General features: G+C 41.4%; 1 protein-coding gene across 1 annotated transcript in view; it reads right to left on the bottom strand.

Annotated features, from left to right (window-relative positions):
* DNAH8 (dynein axonemal heavy chain 8) overlaps positions 1-23785 on the bottom strand; it is a 265691-nt gene that overhangs the window by 228998 nt on the left and 12908 nt on the right. Inside the window, exons 7-8 of the mRNA XM_028161183.2 lie at positions 17404-17580; positions 8795-8908 (exon numbers count right to left, since the gene is read on the bottom strand). Coding sequence (XP_028016984.2) covers positions 8795-8908; positions 17404-17580 — 291 coding nt within the window. The remainder of the gene's footprint in view (positions 1-8794; positions 8909-17403; positions 17581-23785) is intronic.

Genomic DNA, 23785 nt, shown 5'->3' with positions numbered 1-23785 from the left:
CGATCAGTATTAACGGTTTCACCTGGTTTTAGAAGCTCATAATACCTAGTAATGTTTATTTTTTTTTTAATATTTTTATTGAGGTATTATATGTGTACATATCTTACTATTACCCCCCCACCCCACACCCACACATGCCCTCCCCCCCAGAGTTTTGCGTCCATTGTTTATGCTTATATGCATGCATACAAGTCCTTCGTTTGATTTCATAACTCCCCCACCTTTCCCAAACTTTCCCCCTGTAATTTGAAAGTCTGTTTGATGCTTTACTGTCTCTGTATCTATCTTTTTGTTCCTCACTTTATAATGTTCTTTACTATCCCTAAATGAGTGAGATCATGTGGTATTTTTCTTTCATTGACTGGCTTATTTCACTTAGCATAATGTTCTCCAATTCCATCCAGGTTGCTGCAAATGATGAGAATTCCTTCTTTTTTATGGCAGCATAGTATTCCATTGTGTAGATGTACCACAGTTTTCCGATCCAGTCATCTGCTGATGGGCACCTAGGCTGTTTCCAAATCTTAGCTATTGTAAATTGTGCTGCTATGAACATAGTGGTGCATATATCCTTTCTGATTGGTGTTTCTAGTTTCTTCGGATATATTCCCAGGAGTGGGATTACTGGGTCAAATGGGAGTTCCATTTTCAGTTTTTTGAGGAAACTCCATACTGTTCTCCACAGTGGCTGCACCAGTCTGCATTCCCACCAGCAGTGCACGAGGGTTCCTTTTTCTCCGCATCCTCGCCAACACTTGTTGTTTGTTGATTTGTTGATGATAGCCATTCTGACAGGTGTGAGATGGTACCTCATTGTTGTTTTGATTTGCATCTCTCGGATAATAAGTGACTTTGAACATGTTTTCATGTGTCTCTTGGCCTTCCTTCTGTCTTCTTTTGAAAATATTCTGTTTAGGTCTGTTGCCCATTTTTTTATTGGATCATTTATCTTCCTCTTATTAAGTTGCATAAGCTGCCTGTAGATGTTGGAGATTAAACCTTTATCAGTGATAGCATTTGCAAATATGTTTTCCCATGCAGTGGGCTTTCTTGTTGTTTTGTTGATGGTTTCTTTTGCTGTAAAAAAGCTTTTTATTTTGATGTAGTCCCATTTGTTAATTTTCTCTTTAGCTTCCATTGCCCTAGGGGCAGTGTCAGTGAAGAAGTTCTTGTGGCATATGTCTGAGATTTTGTTGCCTGTGGATTCCTCTAGTATTTTTATGGTTTCCCGTCTTATGTTTAAGTCCTGTATCCATTTTGAGTTTATTTTTGTGTATGGTGTAAGTTGGTGATCTAGTTTCATTTTTTTGCATGTATCTGTCCAGTTTTCCCAACACCATTTATTGAAGAGACTGTCTTGACTCCATTGTATGTTCATGCCTCCTTTGTCAAATATTAATTGAGCATAGTGGTTTGGGTCGATATCTGGGTTCTCTATTCTGTTCCATTGATCAATATGTCTGTTCTTGTGCCAGTACCAGGCTGTTTTGAGAACAGTGGCTTTGTAATACAGCTTGAAATCTGGTATTGAGATCCCACCTACTTTATTCTTCTTTCTGAGGATTGCTGAGGCTAGTCGGGGTCTTTTTTTATTCCAGATGAATTTTTGGAGAGTTCTTTCTAGGTCTGTGAAATATGCTGTTGGTATTTTGATGGGGAGGGCATTGAATCTGTAGATTGCTTTGGGTAGTATGGACATTTTAATGATGTTGATTCTACCAATCCAGGAACATGGTATGTTCTTCCATCTGTTTACGTCTTCCTCTATCTCTTTTTTCAGTGTCCTGTAGTTTTCTGCGTATAGGTCTTTTACCTCCTTAGTTAAGTTTATTCCTAGGTATCTTAATTTTTTTGGTGCGATGGTAAATGGGATTGCTTTTTTAGTCTCTCTTTCTGTAAGTTCATTATTGGTGTATAGAAAAGCCATAGATTTCTTGGCGTTAATTTTGTATCCCGCTACATTGCCGAATTCATTTATTAAGTCTATTAGTTTTTTGATGGAATCTTTTGGTTTTTTTATGTACAATATCATGTCATCTGCAAATAAGGACAGCTTCACTTCTTCTTTTCCAATTTGGATGCCTCTTATTTCTTCTTCTTGCCTAATTGCGATAGCTAATACTTCCAGTACTATGTCAAACAGGAGTGGTGAGAGTGGGCATCCCTGTCTTGTTCCTGTTCTTAGGGGAAATGGTTTTAGTTTTTGCCCATTGAGTATGATGTTTGCTGTGGGTTTATCATAAATAGCTTTTATTATGTTGAGGTATGAGCCTTCTATTCCCACCTTGTTGAGAGTTTTTATCAAGAAAGGGTGTTGGATTTTGTCAAATGCTTTTTCTGCATCTATTGATATGACTATGTGATTTTTATCTCTCAATTTGTTTATGTGATGTATCACGTTTATTGATTTGCGGATATTGTACCATCCTTGCATTCCTGGAATAAATCCTACTTGGTCATGGTGTATGATCTTTCTGATGTACTGCTGGAGCCGATTTGCTAGAATTTTGTTGAGGATTTTGGCATCAATGTTCATGAGGGATATTGGCCTGTAATTCTCTTTCATTGAGTTGTCTTTATCTGGTTTTGGTATTAGGGTGATGCTGGCTTCATAGAAGGAGCCTGGAAGTGTTCCTTCCTCTTGAATTTTTTGGAATAGTCTGAGGAGGATAGGTTTTAGTTCTTCCTTGAAAGTTTGATAAAACTCTCCTGTGAAGCCATCTGGCCCCGGGCTTTTGTTTGCCGGAAGCTTTTTGATGACTGCTTCAATTTCTTCCATAGTTACTGGCATGTTGAGTTGTTTAGAATCTTCCTGATTGAGTTTTGGAAGGTTGTATTTTTCTAGGAATATGTCGATTTCCTCTAGGTTGTCCAGTTTGTTGGAATAGAGTTGTTCATAGTATTTTGTAACAATCCTTTGTATTTCGTCGGGATCTGTTGTTATTTCACCTCTTTCATTTCTGATTTTGTTTATTTGGGTCCTCTCTCTTTGCTTCTTGGTGAGCCTGGCTAGAGGTCCATCAATCTTGTTTATCCTTTCAAAGAACCAGCTCTTGGTTTTGTTGATCTTTTGTATTGTTTCTTTGGTCTCTATGTCGTTTATCTCCGCTCTGATCTTTATTATTTCTTTCCTTCTGCTTACACTGGGCTTATCTTGTTGCTCTCTCTCTAACTCTTTGAGTTGTTGGGTTAGGTAATTTATTACCATTGTTTCTTGTTTTTTGCAGTAGGCTTGTAGAGCTATGAACTTCCCTCTCAGGACTGCTTTCGCTGTGTCCCATAGATTTTGGATTGTTGTGTTTTCATTGTCGTTTGTTGCCATGATGTTTTTTATTTCTTCCTTGATGTCTTTGGTAACCCAGTCATGGTTTAATAGCATGCTGTTTAGTCTCCAAGTGTTTGATTTCTTTGGGTTGTTTTTATTGTAGTTGATTTCCAGTTTTATGCCACTGTGATCTGAGAAGATACTTGATATGATTTCTATCTTCTTGAATTTGGAGAGGCTTTGCCTATGTCCTAACATATGGTCTATCTTTGAAAATGACCCATGTGCACTTGAGAAGAATGTATATTCTGTGGCTTTGGGGTGAAATGTTCTGAAGATGTCGATGAATTCCATCTGTTCTAGTGAGTCATTTAGGATTGATGTTTCTTTGCTGATTTTTTGTTTAGAGGATTTGTCCAATGGTGATAGTGGGGTATTGAAGTCTCCTACTATGATTGTATTACTGTCAATCTCTCCTTTGATATCTTCCAGGAGTTTTTTAATGTATCTTGGTGCTCCTGTATTGGGTGCATATATGTTTACCAGAGTTATTTCTTCTTGTTGGATTTCTCCCTTTAGTATTATGAAGTGGCCTTCATTATCTCTTGTTATGTCCTTCACTTTGAGATCTAATTTGTCAGATATAAGTATTGCAACCCCAGCTTTTTTTTCATTTCCATTTGCCTGGAAAACCTTTTTCCATCCCTTTACTCTCAGTCTGTATGCATCCTTTTTTTTGAGGTGGGTTTCCTGTAGACAGCAGATATCTGGGTTTTGTTTTCTTATCCAGTCTGTTACCCTGTGTCTTTTGATTGGGGCATTCAATCCATTTACATTTAAAGTTATTATTGATAGGTACTTATTTGACGCCATTTTTATTCTATACCCCTGTGTACCTTCTTTGCTTCCTCTTTATTTCTTTATTTTTTTTTTTTTTACAGCAGACCCTTTAGCATTTCTTTCATTGCTGGTTTGGTGGTGATAAACTCCCTTAGTCCTTTTTTGTCTGTGAAGCTCCTGATTTCACCTTCAATTTTGATTGATAGCCTTGCTGGGTACAGTATTCTTGGATTTAGACCCTTCCTTTGCATGACTTGGTATATTTCATTCCATTCCCTTCTGGCCTGATGAGTTTCTGTTGAGAAATCAGTTGCTAGTCTGATGGGGGTTCCTTTGTATGTAACTGTCTGTCTCTCTCTGGCCGCTTGTAAGATTCTTACTTTGTCGTTGGTGTTTGCCAACTTAACTATAATGTGCCTTGGCGTCGGTCTTTTGGGGTTCATTTTGCTTGGAACTCTGTGAGCTTCTTGGATTTGTGTGGGTTTTTTCTTCCCTATATCAGGGAAGTTTTCTGTTATTATTTCTTCAAACAGGTTTTCTATTCCTTGCTCAGTTTCCTTTCCTTCTGGCACCCCTATTATCCTGATGTTGTTTTGTTTTGTATTGTCCCGAAGTTCCCTTACGCTCTCCTCAATCTTTCTAATTTTTGTTTCTAGAAGCTGTTGTAATTGGGTATTTTTTTCCATCTTGTCTTCTAGCTCACTTATGCGGTCCTCTGCTTCGTCTAGTCTACTCTTGATGCTTTCTATTGAGTTCTTTACAGCAGCGATGTCATTTTTCATTTCTTCTTGGTTCTTCTTCATTTCTTCTTGGTTCTTACTCATATTGTCGAATTTGTCTTCCATCCTTTTCAGCCACTTTATGACCATTTCTCTGAATTCTTTCTCTGATAGGTTGTTTGCCTCTAAATCGTTTACTTCCTTTTCTGGTGATGCCTGCTTCTCTTTCCTGTGGGGGCTGTTTCTTTGTCTCCTCATGGTCTCTCTTCTCCGGATGTCTGGTTATATAGATTTCTCTCTCTGGCGTTGATTTAAAGGTATAAAATACAACACAACCAGGCACAACAGACAAGGCACTGAACAGAATTGTATTCACGATATTAATAACCTCCAATAAAGGTAACCACCAGAGAAAGACAAATTAGGGAATAGGAGTGGAAGAGGGAGAGTAAAAAGAAAGAACAACAACGAAAAAAAAAAAACAAAAACAAAGAGTGTGAATCTGAACTTGGGAAAAGAGCAGAAAGAAAGAAAAGAAAAAGAAATAACAGAGAAGAAAAAGAAAAGAAAAAAAAAGTAAGAGAGACAAGAATGATACTAAGAGAGAAAAGGGGAACAAACTATATATATGGGGAGTAAACTCCACTAGAATAACCACTATTCCCAGCAAATTCCAGCAACACGAGCCTGGAGATTAATACAAACTGCAACAGCAGCTAATATCAAGTGAGGCAAGGGAAAACAAAAGTAAAAAACAAACAAAAACAAAGCAAACAAAAGAACCAACCAAACCAACAAAAAGAATAATCAAAACAATCTCATACAAAAGCATAAAAATTCAATCTAATCAACATTCAAGCAAACAACAACAAAAGGCCCGAGAGAAAAATAATTTTTTTAAGGTAGCGTAGAGAGAGGTTTGTATGGATTTGGAGCAGGGGGTTGGGAATTAGATATATAAGTAGGGTGAAGTTTTAGCAGGGAGTAAACTGAAAAAGTAGAGAAAATCTAAAGCCAGAAAGGGTTAAGATAAACTGGGGACCAAAAGGGGAAAGGTTAGGAGGAGAGTGATGGCATAATGTTAGCTTTGAGATAGGGTAAAGCGATTGTAAGGGAAAGATGCAAATCGAATGTAGGACACTAATCCAAAAATAAAAGAAAGAGAAAATCAAATGACATTAAAAAAAAATAAAAGTAAAATAATAGTAATAATAGTGCTGATTGAAAATAAAAATGTAATAATTAAAAAGGTGAAAATCGAGTGAGGAAAAAGAAAAAAAATTAGTTTCTTAAGTAAAAGATGCAAAAAATGAAAATAAAAAAATATGAGAATAAAAAATTTAAAAAATTGAAAAAAGAATTGAAAATTAAAAAATAGGAAGACTAAAATGTGCAGTAGCGGCTGTCATTCACTTCCTCTATTATTCTGTTTGGTACGCCTTTTTCCCAGTCTGGGCGGTATTTCAGTTCAGCTTCATTCCAGGGCTCCTCAGTGTTGGAAGCCAGTCCTGCTTTTTAAGCCAGCCGTGTCTTAATTTCTCGTATTTATTTTTTATTACACCAGAGACAATTAGCATTTCAGCCCCTGGGTGGCAGTGTTTCTGAATTGACTTCCGGGCCTCTCTAGCTGTTTTTTTTTTTTTTTCCCCCCTCTATGGCACTCACTACCGGTTTGTGGAGGTGTGCGCCTCAGAGCTTGTGGAGGTGTGCGCCTCAGAGCTGCCTCTCTGATGGTCACACGCAGCTCTGGTCCCCAGGTTCCGAAAAAACACCTTCCCCCTGCAGTCTTTCAGGGTTTCCACCTGGGTTTTTCTATGTATTGGGCTTAGCAATCAGAGTCGGAAAGAGCCCAGGTGTGCGGACCGTGGGTCTGTGCGCCAGGCTAAGGAGCCTGCACTCCTTTGAAAATTCTTAGTCTGACCCTCCTCGTCAGATTAAAATGAGTTGCTTTCAAGAGGTCACTTCTGTTAGCAGCTCAGAAGACCCCCCTCCTCATTCACGGATCACGGCAGTTCCAACTGCCGCTGATTTTTCTAGGCACAGACCTCCCGGTTCCTGCCGGTCCTGCGGCTGCCGCGCTTCCCTCACCCAGCGCTTCCCTCACCCACCGCGGGGATTAGAAACCGCAGCTTATTTCAGACGAAATCTGACCTTTCCGTGGTGCAGTGAAGAGTTTCTTTGAATCCGAATGTTTGCGCTGATAGGGGACCGGTGGTCTGGTGCTCCCAGCAGTTCAGTGTTTGCAGTTGTCGCAGAAAGTCAGGTTTCCACTAAAATCCTCCTTTCCTTGCAAGATGGCGAGGCGCCCAGCGAGCCCGCAGCTCCAGGAGGGGACCCAGCCCCTGTGGGTGCTGCGCGGTCAGAGGAACACTGCCCAGCACTCCCCCACCTTCTCCTGGAGTTTAGCTGTCCCTTGGCTTGCCCACATACACTCCCTCTGCGAGCCTCTGCTGCTCCGACTCTCCGCCCCAGGAACAGACTCCAAACCAGACTCTATTCCGTCGCCATTTTCCCAACTCATAATACCTAGTAATGTTTAAATCATAATTCTTCTTTGTAAACAACAACAATAAGTTGTAAATAAGTTAAAATCCATCATCTCTTTATGGAATCAATTTAAAAACTGCTTCTGAGTAGTCTTTCTATCCTCTTTCATGATGCTTCCTGGTGGATGATGGATTCCCACATGGCAGTAAGAATTGCACCTGTCCAGGACTCTCAACCCACTTTTCCCTCACCACCCACATTAAATTCCTTGGCTACCAATATTCTCTTGGAATGTATATGAAATATCCCTACACATTCCTCTTCTCTGAATATAAGTGATATGGAACATAGACTCTTCCCCTTTCCCTGCCTCTAGGATGAAACTCTACCCCAAAAAGATTGGTTACCCAGGCTAAATGGCCAATGGTGCCATGCATATGGAGGATTTGAGACTCTCTTCAAAGATTACAATGGAGAATGCTGAACATGTGTGTCGAACACTAATGTAAATTACTTCAAGAGCATATAAATTTAGAGAATACCTTGAGGAGGCAGCAAAGTGAAGTGGGGGAAAATACAGCTTATAATGTCAAAGAGTGCTGGATTCAAATTCAGTCCCATCACTTATACTTGTAGAAATGCTCAAGTTCAGTTTCCTAGTCTTTAAAATGAGGACTGTTGTGAATACAGAATGAAGATATATGGAAATGCCTACAGTGAAAGACCAGGTTCTCAACACAGTGGACATCTTTAAAACCACAACTGCCCGAGATTCTCAACAAACACTGGTTTCCTTGATTTCCCCTCTCTATCTAAAGAAAGGATAGAGGATTCTCTTTCACTTTCATACTTCACATAAAACATAATGAAATGCCAGATAATTTATGAATCAAAAACTAATAGAAACTTAGAAAAACAGAAGGAAATGGTAGTGCTAATATGTCCTTTAAAGGAACTCTATAGAATTATTACTAAAAAAGTAGGTTCGAAACTAGAAGATGGCGCCCATTAGAAACTACTAGTAGAAGGTGCATCGCTGACTAGCTGAGTGATGCTGGTAAAGTCACTATGTCACCCTGAGTTTTGATTTCCTAATCTCTAACCTGGTATATAGGTTCAAAGACAGCCCCAGTGATGTTCATCCTCACGGTATTCACACTCTTCTGTAATCCCCGTCTCCTGCGTGTGCACTGCCCTGCCTGACTTGCTTCCACCGTACAGAATACGACAGACGTGATGGAACGTCACTTGTGAGATAACGAGTATATTTGTCTTGTTTAAATCACAAATGAGGTCATCTTTATGTTAATGCATTATATTTAATGTGGGTTAAAATAATATAGTTTTAATCCATTATAAATATGTAATGGGGAAATAGATCTTTTAAATAATTTTTCTGCAGTATAAGGTTTTCCCATATACACATATTAAGTTATTTTTAAATGTGGTAATTTTTAAGCTACACTTTTAAAAGCATACTTACTAGATCATAGTTATAGAGAGGTTGACATACTTTTTCTAGAGTGTACAAATATCTGACATTATCTTTTGATTCATTTGCTGTATCTGTGATTCTTGCATCCAATTCACGCCAATTCTAAGAAAAAAATGTATAAGAATTCTATGACACATCCAAATATATGAGTGTGCTAAAGTTTAATCAAGAAATTCAATATATATACTAAAGTAGTAGATAGTTAAAGGTGGTTGATATATCTTTTTATTATATTATTTAAGACTTAAAGTTATAAATATTTTAAATGTACTAAAACTGAAGATTCATTCCATTGGTAATTAACATCCTGTCTGTAGGCTTAAACTGGATCTGCTTCAACTTGGAATGACTTTTCTAGGTTAGCTAGATACATTATTCTGGGTATTCAAGTATGGGTCAAGTTATGAAAACAGAACACTATTCCAAGAAAATATTCCTTATCAGAAAAGTGAACTTTTCATATCCAGCAAGAATGTCCAAAGATGCTCTGGGACCATGGTGGATTGCCTTCTCCAACATATATAACAACTGATTAATAGCAATAGCAATAAAGAACTCCTAAAATCAGTACAAAATAACTTCTGAATTTTTTAATTGAGGAAAAATATAAACAGTTAATTCACAAGAGAAGAAATGCAAATAGCCAATAAACTTTAAAAGATGACCAACTTCACTATAAATAAGGAAAAGGCAAATACAACAAGCCATTTCCACAGTCAGATTGAAGAAAATAAAATTTAACTGTTAATAAGTATTGACAAAGTTGCTGAGTATACACCCTAGGGAAATACTTGCATGTATGCATATAGAAGTTTTAACTGCAGCAATGTTTGTTAACACATAAAAAGAAAACATTTTCCTCAAAAAATTAAATATAGAGTTAGCATCTGACCCAGAAATTCTACTCCTACATCATATCTCCATGCAAAAGCCTGTACAAGAATGTTCACAGTAGTATTGTTCACAATAGCCAAAAGTGGAAACCCAAATGTCTATAAAGTGATAAACAAAATGTGGTATCATTTGCAATGGAACATGTTAAAAGTAATGAAGTACTGATACATGCTACAACACAAATAAATCTTGGAAACATCTAAGTGAAAGAAGCCAATAAAGATTATTCCATTTATATAAAACTAGAGGCCCAGTGCACAAATTCGTGCACCAGTGGGGTCGCTCGGCCTGGCCTGTGGGATCGGGCTGAAACCGGCTCTCCGACATCCCCCGAGGGGTCCCAGATTGCAAGAGGGCACAGGCCAGGCCGAGCGACCCCACTGGTGCATGATCGGGGCTGGGGAGGGACCACAGGAGGGCTCTAGGGCATGTCCAGCCTGTCTCATTCAGTCCCAATCAGCCAGACCCCAGCAGTAAGCTAACTTACCAGTCGGAGCATCTGTTTCCTGGTGGTCAGTGCACATCATAGCAACTGGTCTACTGGTTGACTGTCTGCTCCCTGGTGGTCAGTGCACGTCATAGCAAGCAGTTGAGAGGCCTTAGCATATCATTAACACAGTGGTTGGCAAACTGCGGCTGGCGAGCCACATGCGGCTCTTTGGCCCCTTGAGTGTGGCTCTTCCACAAAATACCACGTGTGGGTGCGCATGTACAGTGCGACTGAAACTTCGTGGCCCATGCGCAGAAGTCGGTTTTCGGCTCTCAAAAGAAATTTCAATCGTTGTACTGTTGATACTTGGCTCTGTTGACTAATGAGTTTGCCGACCATTGCATTAGCATATTACACTTTGATTTGGTTGAATGGCCAACTGGACGACTGGACAGTTAGCATATTAGGCTTTTATTATATAGGATGTCCATAATAGGCAAATAGGGATAAAAAGTAGACTGGTAGTTACTTAGCCCTGGGGGGCCGGGGTGGGAGAGAGATGGGTGAAAATGGGAGGTAGCAGCTAAAGTGTACAGGGTTTCTTTTTGAGGTGATGAAATGATAAAAGTGTTCTAATATTGATTATGGTTATGGGGGTACAACTATGTGAATATACTAAAAACCAGTGAATTGTACTCTTTAAATGGGAGAAATAAATAGAATTGACATATTAAAACTTCATGTTAATTCCATCCAGTGACGCCAACAGCAATCAAGGCTCACCTACAGTTAACACTGTTGGGAAAGAAAGAAAGAAAATTGTCTTTCCTATTTATCTGTAAACTAGAGGCCCAGTGCAAGAAATTCATGCATGGGTAGGGTCCCTAGCAGCTGCCGGCTGTGGGCCAGGGCCTTTCTTCGTTCCCCGCCACCCACTGGTGGTCAGCGCATATCATAGCAAGCGATCGAACTCCCAGTTGGTTGAACTCCTGAGGAGACACTTTGTATATTAGGCTTTTATATATATAAGTAGGAAAATTATTAGATAAAACCTAGTGTATTGACATTCTGGAAAACTACACAGCTCAGTCTGACCAGCATAACTCTCTAAGACATGATATTGGGGAGGAAGGGTAGATGGTGGCATAGGTAAATACAGTACTCACGGCCTCCCACAACCACTTCAAAATTACAACTAAAATACAGAGTAACCGTCATTCAGAACCACCTGAAATCTGGCTAAATGGAAGTCCTACAACTAGAGAACTAAAGAAGAAAGCACATTGAGACTTGTAGGAGGGGCAGAGGGGCAGAACAGACTGGTCTGACGCCCACGTATGGCATTTTTATAATTGGGATGGATATCTTGGCAGCAAAGGCCTCCCATGAGAAGCAAGGAGTCCCAGCCCCAAACCAGACCCCCAGCCCAGGGTTCCAGAGCTGGGAAGAGAAGCCCCCATAACTTCAGGCTGTAAAAATTCAGCAGTGATGTGGTTGAGTGACAAGGAGACTGCTGGAGACCCAGATAGTTATTCTTAAAGGGCCGGTGCACTGACTTACTCAGACTTGCTCCCCCTGAGCTCTAGAGATGGGACAGTGGCTTGGGGGGACCCAGGGACATATGGGAAGGAACTGGATTGTCTGGCATCAGGGCAAGAATTCAGGAGTGGCTTTCTCCAAGAAAAGGGAGCTTACAAGGGTCATTGTTCCTATGCTGAGACCTCCCCCATCACAGAGCTGACTGGTAGGTGCCATATCTGAGTCTCCATCAACCTGACTCACACTGTTCACTCCACCCTGATGATTCCCTGAGACCCTGCCCTACCCAATTTATAGTCCCACCCAAGCTGTTAGCAGCAGTTTTTCCATATGAATGGTCTGTCCTGGCTCAGGCTTCACTCTTTCCTAAAATCTCTCAAACAAGCAGCAGCTTGGGTCAACATGCCCCAAACCTATCAATAAAAGGCCCAAGACCCAGCCTTAGCACCAGCCTGCCTTGCTTCACAGCTGGGCCTAGCCTGGGCACTTCCAAGCCCAACAAAAGTAGCAGCCACCGGCAGACCATTCTGTAGCTCCTGTTGGAAGGCCCTAGAGCCAGTGCACCTGGTGGACAGCTTCAGACCACCACAGATTACAACTCTACACACCCATGAGTGACTCACTTAAGAGGCAGACTCAGTAAGCACCAAAGCCCCACTGAAGCAACTCTTGCTCCAAAGGGGTATCTCCTGAACAGCAGCTCTTCTGCTGTAGTCACAGCTAGTACTCACAGGCAATAGGCCTGGGGGTCAATTCCTCCCAGTGATGTCAACAGCAATCAAGGCTCACCTACAACAAGACAATGCACACAGCCCACACATGTGTGCACCAAGAGTGCCCAGATCAGGCGAATGGGGAGGCTGAGTCACTGGACCCTACAGGACACCTACTTCACAAGGCCACTCTACCAATTCCAGGAGACATAGCAGCTCTACCTAATACATAGAAACAAACACAGGGAAGCAGCCAAAATGTAGAAACAAAGAAACATACCACAGATTAAAGAATAGAAGAAGCCCCCTGATAAAGAACTAAATAAAATAGAAGCAAGCAAGCAACTAGATACAGAATTTTTTAAAATGGTTATAAGGATGCTCAAAGATCTTAATCAGAGCTTCAATGGGTTTAGTGAGACTCTCAATGATCTTAGTGAGAATACCAAAGACATGAAAAAGGACCAGTCAGAAATTAAGCATAATTAACTGAATTAAAGAATAATTTATTCTTTATTTCAGGAAATCAACAGCAGAGTCAAAGATGCTGAGAATCAAATCAGTGATTTGGAATATGAGGAAGCAAAAAACACCCAATCAGAAGAGCAAAAGGAAAAAAGAATCCAAAAATATGAAGATAATGTGAGGAGCCTCTGGGACAACTTCAAGCATACCAACATTCTCATCATGGAGAGAAGATATTGAAAACCTATTTGAAGAAATAATGATAGAAAACTTCCCCTACCTGGTGAAAGAAATAGATGAACCCAAAAAGGCCCACACCAAGACACATCATAATTAAAATGCCAAGGGATAAAAACAAAGAGAATCTTAAAACTGAGGAATCTCAGAGGGAAATGGGGAGCGGGGGGCGGGGGGGGGGGGGGGCGGGAAGAGATTAACCAAAGAACTTATGTACATCTATGCATTACCTATGGATACAGACAATAGGGTGGTGAAGGCCTGGGGCAGGGTGGGAATTGGCTGGAGGGGGGAAATTGGGGGAAAACAGGGGACATCTGTAATACTCTCAACAATAAAGATTTTTTAAAATAAGATATGCTATTGGGAGAAGAGGGATTGAAGAATAATACATTATGATACTATGTTATAAAAAATAGAAACACAAAATTATGTCATTTCATATGTAGGTAGTATACTCATCCTATATAATAAAAGCCTAATATGCTAAGTGTCCAGTCATCTGGTCGGCCGTTCAAACAATCAAAGCGTAATATGCTAATGATATGCTAAGGCCATTCAACCGCTCGCTATGACGTGCACTGACCACCAGGGGCAGACGCTCCAACTGGAAGGTTAGCTTGCTGCTGGGGTCTGGCTGATCAGGACTGAGTGAGACATGCCCTGGAGCCCTCCTGTGGTCCCTCCCTGGCTGGCCAACCTCCCGCGTCCCTCCCCAGCCCCGATCGTGCACCAGTGGGGTCGCTCAGCCTGGCCTGTGCCCTCTCGCAACCCAGGACCCCTCAGGGGATGTCAGAGAGCCAGTTTCGGCCCAATCCCACAGGCCAGGCCGAGGGACCCCACTGGTGCATGAATTCGTGCACCGGGCCTCTAGTATATAAATATCACAGACTAAGCCAGTCTGAGAAAGACAAGTATCACATGTTCTCACTCATATGTGGAATCTAATGAACAAAATAAACTGATGAACAAAATAGAAGCATGCAAAAGACTGATGTATTTCAGAGGGAGGGAAAGGGGGGGGGGGAGGGTGGGAGGGGGAGGAAGATTAACCAAAGAACTTATATGCATATATGCATAACCCATGAACAAACAATAGTGCTGTGAAAGCCTGGGGAGGGGGTGGAAGCAGGGTGGAGAGGGTCAACTGGGGAAAGAACGAGACATCTATAATACTTTCAACAATAAATATTTTTAAAAAACAACAAATAAAAAATTTTGGTTATCTCTATGTACTTATCATTCAGGAACAGGAGTTAAGGGATGGGAGGGTGGGTGATTAAGAGAGACTTGTTTTAATTCAAACATAGACAACAGTATGGTGGTTATCAGAGGTGAAAGGGGGTCAGGGAGGTTGAAGTGGATAAAGGGGATCAAATATATGGGGAAGAAAGGAGACTAGACTTTGGGTGGTAACCAAACAATGCATTATACAAATGATGCATTATAGAATTGTACACTTGAAACTTTATAATGTTACTAGAGGCCCGGTACATGAAATTCGTGCACGGGGGAGGGTATCCCTCAGCCCAGCCTGCACCCTCTCCAATCTGGGACCCCTCAAGGGATGTCCAACTGCCCGTTTAGGCCCGATCCCGGTCAGTCGGACATCCCTCTCACAATCCAGGACTGCTGGCTCCCAACTGCTCACCTTCCTGCCTTCCTGATTGCCCCTAACTGCTTCTGCCTGCCAGCCTGATCACCCCTTAACCACTCCCCTTCCAGCCTGATTGATGCCTAACTGCTACCCTGCCAGCCCAATTGCCCCTAACTTCCCTCCCTGCAGGCCTGGTCACCCCTAACTGCCCTCCCCTGCAGGCCTGGACCCCCAAACTGCTCTCCCCTGCAGGCCTGGGTCCCCCCCAACTGCCCTTCCCTGCAGGACCAGTTGCCCCCAACTTCCCTCCTCTGCCGGCCTGGTCACCCCTAACTGCCCTCCCCTGCAGGCTTGATCTCCCCCAACTGCCCTCCCTTGCAGGTCTGGTCCCTCCCAACTGCCCTCCCCTGCTGGCCTGATTGCCCACAACTGCCCTCCCTTACAGACCTGGTCCCTCCCAACTGCCCTCCCTGCTGGCCATCTTGTGGTGGCCATCTTGTGTCCACGTGGGGGCAGCCATCTTGTGTGTTGGAGTGATGGTCAATTTGCATATTACTCTTTTATTAGATAGGATAGAAGCCTGGTGCACGGGTGGGGGCCGGCTGGTTTGCCCTGAAGGGTGTCCTGGATCAGGGTGGGGGTTCCCTTGGGACGAGGGGCCTGTGGTGGTTTGCAGGCCGGCCACACCCCCCAGCGACCCAAGCAGAGGCCCTGGTAACTGGGATTTATTTATCTTCTATAATTGAAACTTTGTAGCCTTGAGCGGAGGCTAGGGCAGGCCAGGGCAGGCAGAAAGCTTGGCTTCCTCCATCGCCAGGGAAACCCAAGCCTCCTGCTCTCTCCAGCTCCGTGGCTGCTGCCATTTTTGTTGGGATTTATTTATCTTCTATAATTGAAACTTTGTAGCCTTGAATGGAGTCCACAGCCGGCCAGGGTGTGCGGGAAGCTTGGCTTCCTCCATTGCCGGGGAAACCCAAGCCTCCTGCTCACTCCGTGGCCGCAGCCATCTTGGTTGGGTTAATTTGCATACTCACTCCTGATTAGCTGGTGGGCGTGGCTTGTGGGTGTATTGGATGTATGGTCAATTTGCATATTACTCTTTGATTAGATAGGATTAACCAATATTACCCCAATAAATTTAATTTTTAAAAAGAGATGCTTGTTTTATCTGCACTGTTTAAATCTCTTACAAAATATCATGTATTATCTATAATAATAAAAGCATAATATACTAATTAGACCAGACAGCCAAATGACCTTCTGGATGTCATTCCAGACATCCTTTCGGATGAAGCCGCGGCAGAGGGGGCTGAGGCAGAGGTGGTTAGGGGCAATCAGGCGGGCAGGTGAGCAGTTAGGGGCAATCAGGCAGGCAGGCAGAGTGGCTAGGGGTAATCAGGCCAACAGGTGAGTGGATAGGGGAGATCAGGCAGGCAGGTGAGTGGTTAAGGGAGATCAGGCAGGCAGGCGAGCAGTTAGGAGTGATCAGGCAGGCAGTTGAGTGGTTAGGGGTGATCAGGCAGGCAGTTGAGCAGTTAGGGGTGATCAGGCACGCAGTTGAGTGGTTAGGGGTGATCAGGCAGGCAGGCAAGCAGTTAGGGGTGATCAGGCAGGCAGGCGAGCAGTTAGGGGTGATCAGGCAGGCAGGTGAGTGGTTAGGGGTGATCAGGCAGGCAGGCAGAGTGACTAGGGGCGATCAGGCTGGCAGGCAGGCAAGTGGTTAGGGGATATCAGGCAGGCACAGGTGAGTGGTTGGGGCGATCAGGCAGGCAAACAGAGGGGTTAGGGGCGATCAGGCAGGCAGGCAGAGGGGTTAGGGGCGATCAGGCAGGCAGGCAAGCAGTTAGGGGCAATCAGGCAGGCAGACAGAGTGGTGAGGGGTGATCAGGCAAGCAGGAGAGCAGTTAGGAGCCAGCGGTCCCGGATTGCGAGAGGGATGTCCGAGGGGTCCCGGATTGGAAGAGGGTGCAGGCCAGGCTGAGGGACCCCTCCCCCATGCACAAATTTTGTGCACCAGGCCTCTAGATTGTTATAAAGACATCTTTTTACATTTTTTTTAATTTTTAAAAAATATATTTTATATTGATTTCAGAGAGGAAGGGAGAGGGAGAGAGAGAGATAGAAACATCAATGATGAGAGAGAATCATTGATTGGCTGCCTCCTGCATGCCCCCGACTGGGGATCTATCCGCAATCCAGTCATATTGCCCTTGACCAGAATCAAACCCTGGACCCTTCAGTCTGCAGGCTGATGCTCTATCCACTGAGCCAAACTGGCTAGGGCTAAATATATAATTTTTTAAGGAAGAGTAAAGAAAAAGAAAAGGAGCTGGAAAGAATCAAGCTAAACTGTTAATAAAGATAAGCTCTAGGAAAAAGTGAAATGTATGATGAGAGAGCATTTGCTTTTGACTTCTCATGTAGTTCTTGACCTCAATGAGCCTCTGTTGATTTACAACTTAAAAAAATAACTTTTTTAATAGCAATCATCCCATAGTAGTACTGTTTAAATTGGTGTGCAAAATATTGAGGACTAAATCTTCATTTCTATACTTCATTTCCATCTTCTGGAAATAACTTATTATATGAGAAAGCCTTACTCAAAGATGAATACTTCTGCATATATGATGTTCATATATGATGCAAAGAAGCAGTTCCAGAAGAGTAATTTTCTAGTTGGTTGTTCTGCAGTATATCAAACTTTAAAATACAGGCCTTTTACCTTTAACAGTTTGGAGTGTGCAACATTAAGCACATTTATGACAGCCTTACAACTTGGCCCTTTAATCTGTTCAATGATGTAATTGAATTTGGCTGACATGCGTTTCCAGTGCTCCAGTTCAGTGAGTGGGCCTGAGTCATCAGCTTCTTTTCTCATTTGCTCACTCTCAATAAGTACCTGCAATCAAAAATATTCACAGAATAGAGAAATGTTACTTTCTTTTAAAAGTTCATTACTTTCATCTTTTCAAAGGAAGCTAAAAGTATAAATGACATTCAACATTGAGGAATAAAAACTGTTAGCAAACTAAGAATAGATGGGAACTTCTTTAGAATGATAAATAGTACCTAGCTACCAAAAATCTATAGCAAACATACTTAAGGATGAAATTTTAGAAAATATCATTCTGAAACCAAGGACAAGACAACTTTGCCACTATCACCACCCATTTCCATTCAACCTGGTAATGGAGATCCCAAAACAAGATAAATAAACAAAAGAATTCCAATAAAAATTAAAAATGAAAAAACAAAGATGAATCATCACAGCTGACATGGTTGACCACATTCTAAAAATTCAAGAATATCTAAAAGACAAACTTTTACAATTAATGAAAGTAAGGTTGCAGGATATATCTATACTAATAAAAGGGTAATATGCTAATTAGACCAGGCATCTTCCAGACATCCATTGGGATATCCTTCTGGACAAAGCCATGGTGGCAGAGGCCAAGGCAGAGGTGATTAGGGGAGATCAGGCTGGCAGGGGAGAGCAGTTAGAGGCGACTAGGCCAGCTGGAGAGGGCAGTTAGGGGCGACCAGGCCAGCAGGGGAGGGCAGTTAGGGGCGACCAGGTCAGCAGGGGAGGGCAGTTAGGGGCAACCAGGCCAGCAGGGGAGGGCAGTTAGGGGAGATCAGGCTGATAGGCAGAGGCAGTTAGGGGTGATCAGGCAGGCAGGGAGGTGGTTAGGGGCAATCAGGCTGGCAGGCAGATGTGGTTAGGGGTGATCAGTCAGGCAGGCAGGTGAGCGGTTAGGAGCCAGCAGTCCCAGATCGCAAGGGGGATGTCCGACTGCCAGTTTAGGCCCGATCCCTGTGGGACATCCCCCGAGTGGTCCTGGTTTGGAGAGGGTGCAGGCCAGGCTGAGGGACCGCCCCTCTCCTCACCCTGTGCACGAATTTTATGAACCGGGCCTCTAGTACATATATAAATATCAGTAGCATTTCTTTATAAATCATATAACAATCTAAAAATGTAAATATAAACATATAGCATTGGCTTGCTATAACAAATAATAACAATTATATCAAGAGATTAACAAAAGATGTACATTATCTTTTTGGAGAAAATTAGAAAACTTACTTCCAACACACAAAAGAAGACCTACAGAAATGGAGAGATTATACCACGTTCGTGAATGGAAAAATTCAGTCATATAAAGATGGCATTTTTCTCTAAATTAATGTATACATTCAATGAAGTTTCAATCAAAATCTCAAAAGGGTTTTTGATGATACTTGATAAACTAGCCTTAAAATTAAATTTGAAAGAATTAACCAGAAGTAATCAATGCAATTTTAAAGAAAAATACAGAAAGGGACTTGCCATACCAAATATTGATTTAGTAAAAAGCTACAGAAATAAAAGCAGCATGGTATAAGTACAAAAAAACAAATAAGTAGACCAGTGGGATAGAAAAGGGGTCCCAGAAACTTGATAAGTTACAGAGTTGACATTACAAATTTGTTAGGAAAGAATGGCCTTATTAAACAAACAGCTTGGGACAAATTGGCTGACGATATGGAAAAAGACAAAATTAGATTCCTACCTCACATTATACCCAAACACACACAGACACCATTCCAGATGCTAAACGTTAAGACAAAATGGTAAAACTTTTAAAGAAAATATAGAAGATGGGGTAAAACTATGAAGAAAACCATGAAACTGAATATCATAATTGTCAAGAAAACGGTTACCACTGGGGGAAGAAAGGGGAATTGAAATTGGGAAGAGGAATACTAGGGGATTGCAAAGTGTTGGCAGTGTTCCATTTCTTAACTTTGCAAAGCTTATACAGGTGTTAATTTTGCAATAATTTATTGTATTGTATTGTATTTTATTGTATTGTATTGTATTTATTCTGGTGTATTTCACCATTTAAAATAAATAATGTAGGAGAATATCTTTATAACACTGGAATAGAAATGTGTTTATGGTACCATCTGAAAATGCAGGACACAAGATGAACCAAGAAAGGATTAACATCCAGAAAATACTATTTAAACTCCAACAATTCAGCAAGATATCATCAATCTGAAATATTACTACGTAAAGGATATGAAGAAGCAATTCAACAAAGAGGAAACGTAAAGAGCCATTAAACATATTCAACCTCAACTGTATTCAGGGTAATGCAAAATAAATCAAGATACCATTTCACACCCAATAACTTGGCAACCATTAAAAATCTGACAATCCCAAGTGTAATGAAAATCTAAAGAAAGGGAAACTTTCATATGCTTCTGTACAAAATATTATAGTTAATATTTTATAGTTACTATAACCACTATTTGGAGGGCTTTGCAATACCCAATACATTATCCATACATTACTGCTCTCAGCAGTTCCACTGGGAAATTTATTTTATTTTATTTTTTTAGAGAGAGGGGAAGGGAGAGGGAGATAAACTCTGATGTGAGAAACTTTGATTGGCCGCCTCCCATAATGCCCCAACCAGGATTCCAATCGGCAATCCAGGTATGTGCCCTGACTGGGAATTGAACCCCCCACCCTTCAGTGAACAGGACAACACTCCAACCAAATGAGCTACACTGGCCAGGGCTCCGCTGGGAAATTCTTGAACATGTACAAAGGAGATCTGAACAAAGATATTCATTAAATATGTATTTTATTGTTTGTAATAGCAAAAAAAAAAAAACAACAAGTAGAAATAACTATCTTTCTGAGGGAAACAATAAGTAAACTTCTCTAACTTCTTAAACAGAGGTTACTAGACATAATTTAAACGTCTCTTAGATGTCTGAACATCCTATATAATAAAAGGCTAATATGCAAATCAACCAAACAGTGGAACGACCAGTTGCTATGATGCGCACTTTCCAACAGCGGGCAGACACTCAACGCAGGAGCTGCCCCCACTCAGCCAGAAGCTGGGCTCACAGCTGGCGAGCACAGTGGCGGTGGCAGGAGCCTCTCCTGCCTCCATGGAAGCGCTAAGGATGTCTGACTGACAGCTCCAGGACTGTGAGAGGGTGTAGGCCGGGCTGAGGGACCTCCTCCCCAAGTGCATGAATTTCATGCACTGAGCCTCTAGTCTATATAATAAACTGATTTTTTTTCACAGAGGAATACCATACAGTGAATGAATTAAATTTAGTTGTACCAACATGAATGAGAATGTTGAGAGAAAAAAAAAAAAAAAACACCTATAAAAGGATCCTTAATAGTATTATACTGTTTATGTAAAGATTTTAAACACAAAATTTATACCTGTAATATAAAGCTTATAAATTTGTAAATGCAATAAAAGTGTCAAACTTTAAAGAGAATGGGAGGAGTCAATAACATCAGGATAGTGGTAATACAGAGGGAGGGAGATGAAAGGGTTAGAGGCTTTAGTGAAAATAAAAAAGATCTGAAGCAAGTATAGCAAACTAGAGGCCTGGTGCCTGAAAATTCGTGCACTCAGGGGGTCCCTCAGCCCGGCCTGCACCCTCTCACAGTCCAGGACTCCTTGGGGGATGGCCGACTGACGGCTTAGGTCCACTCCCCGGGGGTTCGGGCCTAAGCTGGCAGTCAGACATCCCTCTGGCAGCCTGGGAGCCCTCAAGGGATGTCCAACTAATGGCCCTGGGGAGCGGGCCTAAGCTATTAGTCGGACATCCTTAGCACTGCTGCAAAGGCAGAAGAGGCTCCCGCCACCACCGCTGTGCTGGCCAGCCATGAGCCGGCTTCTGGCTGAGCAGTGCTCCCCCTGTGGAAGCACACTGACCACCAGGGGGCAGCTCCTGCATTGAACGTCTGCCCCCTGGTGGTCAGTGCATGTCATAGCAACCGGCCGTTCCCAGTCGTTCTGCCATTAGGGTCATTTTGCATAGTATCCTTTTATTATATAGGATGGTATCTGTTTAATCTCAGTTACAGAGATGTGTGTTATATTATTTTCTGTACCTTTTAATGTTCATAACTTTTCATAACTTAAATTGTGATGGAATTTTTAAGGATACAAATGAGGCAAAATACATAGTTGATTTTTCAAACCTATTAAAGTTCTATTTTTAATCCAGAAAATGCTTGTAATTTTAACCATGGTTTATGGAACTCTTCTTAACCTAATTACAAGCTTTTCTACCTTTTTAAATAGATGATAGGAGACATAATTTAAGCTTTTTTAAATGGCTAAAGGTCTATATAATTTGAATAACTGAATTAAAGAATGAAAACGACTCGTAAAATTAACTTTTAAATTTTAAATCAAATGACCCTTTTGATATTTAATTCCTGTTACATTATCCATAGGTGATAATCCAGCCTCAAATTGAATACTTCCAGTAATTCAGTACATTCCATTTCCATTTCTCTCCTTATAACCATCACTCTCTCTGGCTTACTTCTGCCATACACGTTTAATTTCACATTAAATCCCTTCAAATCTGTGAAAATACCATGTCACTCTTACACCCCCTTTTTCCCAGGTCAAACGTCTTCATGTGCTTTCCTTGAATACATTGTTCAGATCCTTGGCCTATTTTTCTCTGAACTGCCAATTTCTTAATAACTCATAAAATGTCTTTATATATTATGGATACTCTTTGTTATACATGCTCATAATATAACCTCCCAGAAAGTCATTTATCTTTTAACTTTATGTTGTTTTTTTGTTTTTTTTTTAAATATATTTTATTGTTTTTTTACAGAGAGGAAGGGAGAGGGAGAGAAGAGAGTTAGAAACATCGATCAGCTGCCTCCTGCACACCTCCTACCGGGGATGTGCCCACAACCGAGGTCCATGCCCTTGACCGGAATCGAACCTGGGACCCTTGAGTCCGCAGGCCGACGCTCTATCCACTGAGCCACACCGGTCAGGGCTATGGTGGTTTTTGACATGTGGAAGTTACTAATTTCTTTTTAATGTAGCCAAACCTATCATTTTTTTTTTTTTTCCTGGCTTCTGGGTTTTGTATCTTGCTTAAGAACATATTACTATGGTCTTATGTTCTGCTTCATTTATGGCTCTTTTCTTTTGCTTTTGGTTTTTTGGGGTTTTTTTTGGTCTTTTTTTTCTTTTCTTTTTCATTTATGGTTTTTATTTTGTTTTTCACATAACTGTTTTTAATTGTGGCTTCTCTCACACAACATGTTTTTGAGATTCATGTTTTATGTTCTTTTTTCACTTTTAGCTTTCATATTTATGTCTATTATCCATCTTGAATTAATTTTTGTGTATGACAAGAGGTCAAGATTTATTCTTTATGTTTTTGTTTGTTTGTTTGTTTGTATTTTACAGATCTCTCCATTTCCTGCATTTATTCTGCTTAATTGGAGGCCATTTACTACAATTGCCCAACTACTGATTTTCTTATTTCAGGTTGCTAAGTCTCCTATGTCAAACTATTTTCTTTTCCTTGCTCATTTTTGTGAAAGAAAATCTATATTGATTGATCATAATAATTGGAGAGGACCTCCTTGGCCATTGTGTGGGACAGAGCTTGATTTCCACAACGGATTACAACTCCCCCTTCCTCCAGTGGCAGAGTACGTGGCTGCAGTAGTTTTCTGCTGGGCAGTTATGCACTTCAATTACCTAGTGACACGTGGAAACAAATTCTGTGGCCAGCATTCCAGGCCATGGCGGTTTCCAAAGCCCTCCAATTTTTTTCACTGCAACTGCACCTTCCTGCAGTGAAAAATAGTTCTATGTATGAGAATATCGGAAATGCTCTTGTCTAACTCTTGCGTGGTCAAGATTTTTTTCCCCCAGTCCTCACCTAACTGAAGACTTTCTTTTCTAGGTCCACTGTCCTGTGCTCATGAGCTAGAGATCTGCAAGCTGGCTCCTAGAGTCCTCTTTCCGTTTGGAGCAATTACATGATTTTTAGTAGTGTTTATAAGTTGGCACCTCTCAGAAAGTTGACATACACCCCATTTTTAACATTGCTTTTGTTACTGCCAGAGAACACTTACATGTCCAGAGTAGTACTGGTATGAATGAGCCTAGTTTGGACATCTTTGTCAACCCAGACAATTCCATTGATCAACCAATAGGTATTTATTTAGTGCCCAGCACTGTAGCTATAGTCTCTTCATTGTGTCCTTTTCCTCTCTCCCTCTCCCTCCCTCCCTTCTCTCTCTCTCTCTC

This window comes from Eptesicus fuscus, chromosome 10 (assembly GCF_027574615.1).
Source record: "Eptesicus fuscus isolate TK198812 chromosome 10, DD_ASM_mEF_20220401, whole genome shotgun sequence".
Classification (NCBI taxonomy): Eukaryota; Metazoa; Chordata; class Mammalia; order Chiroptera; family Vespertilionidae; genus Eptesicus; species Eptesicus fuscus.
This window is presented reverse-complemented; position numbering and strand designations above follow the sequence as displayed.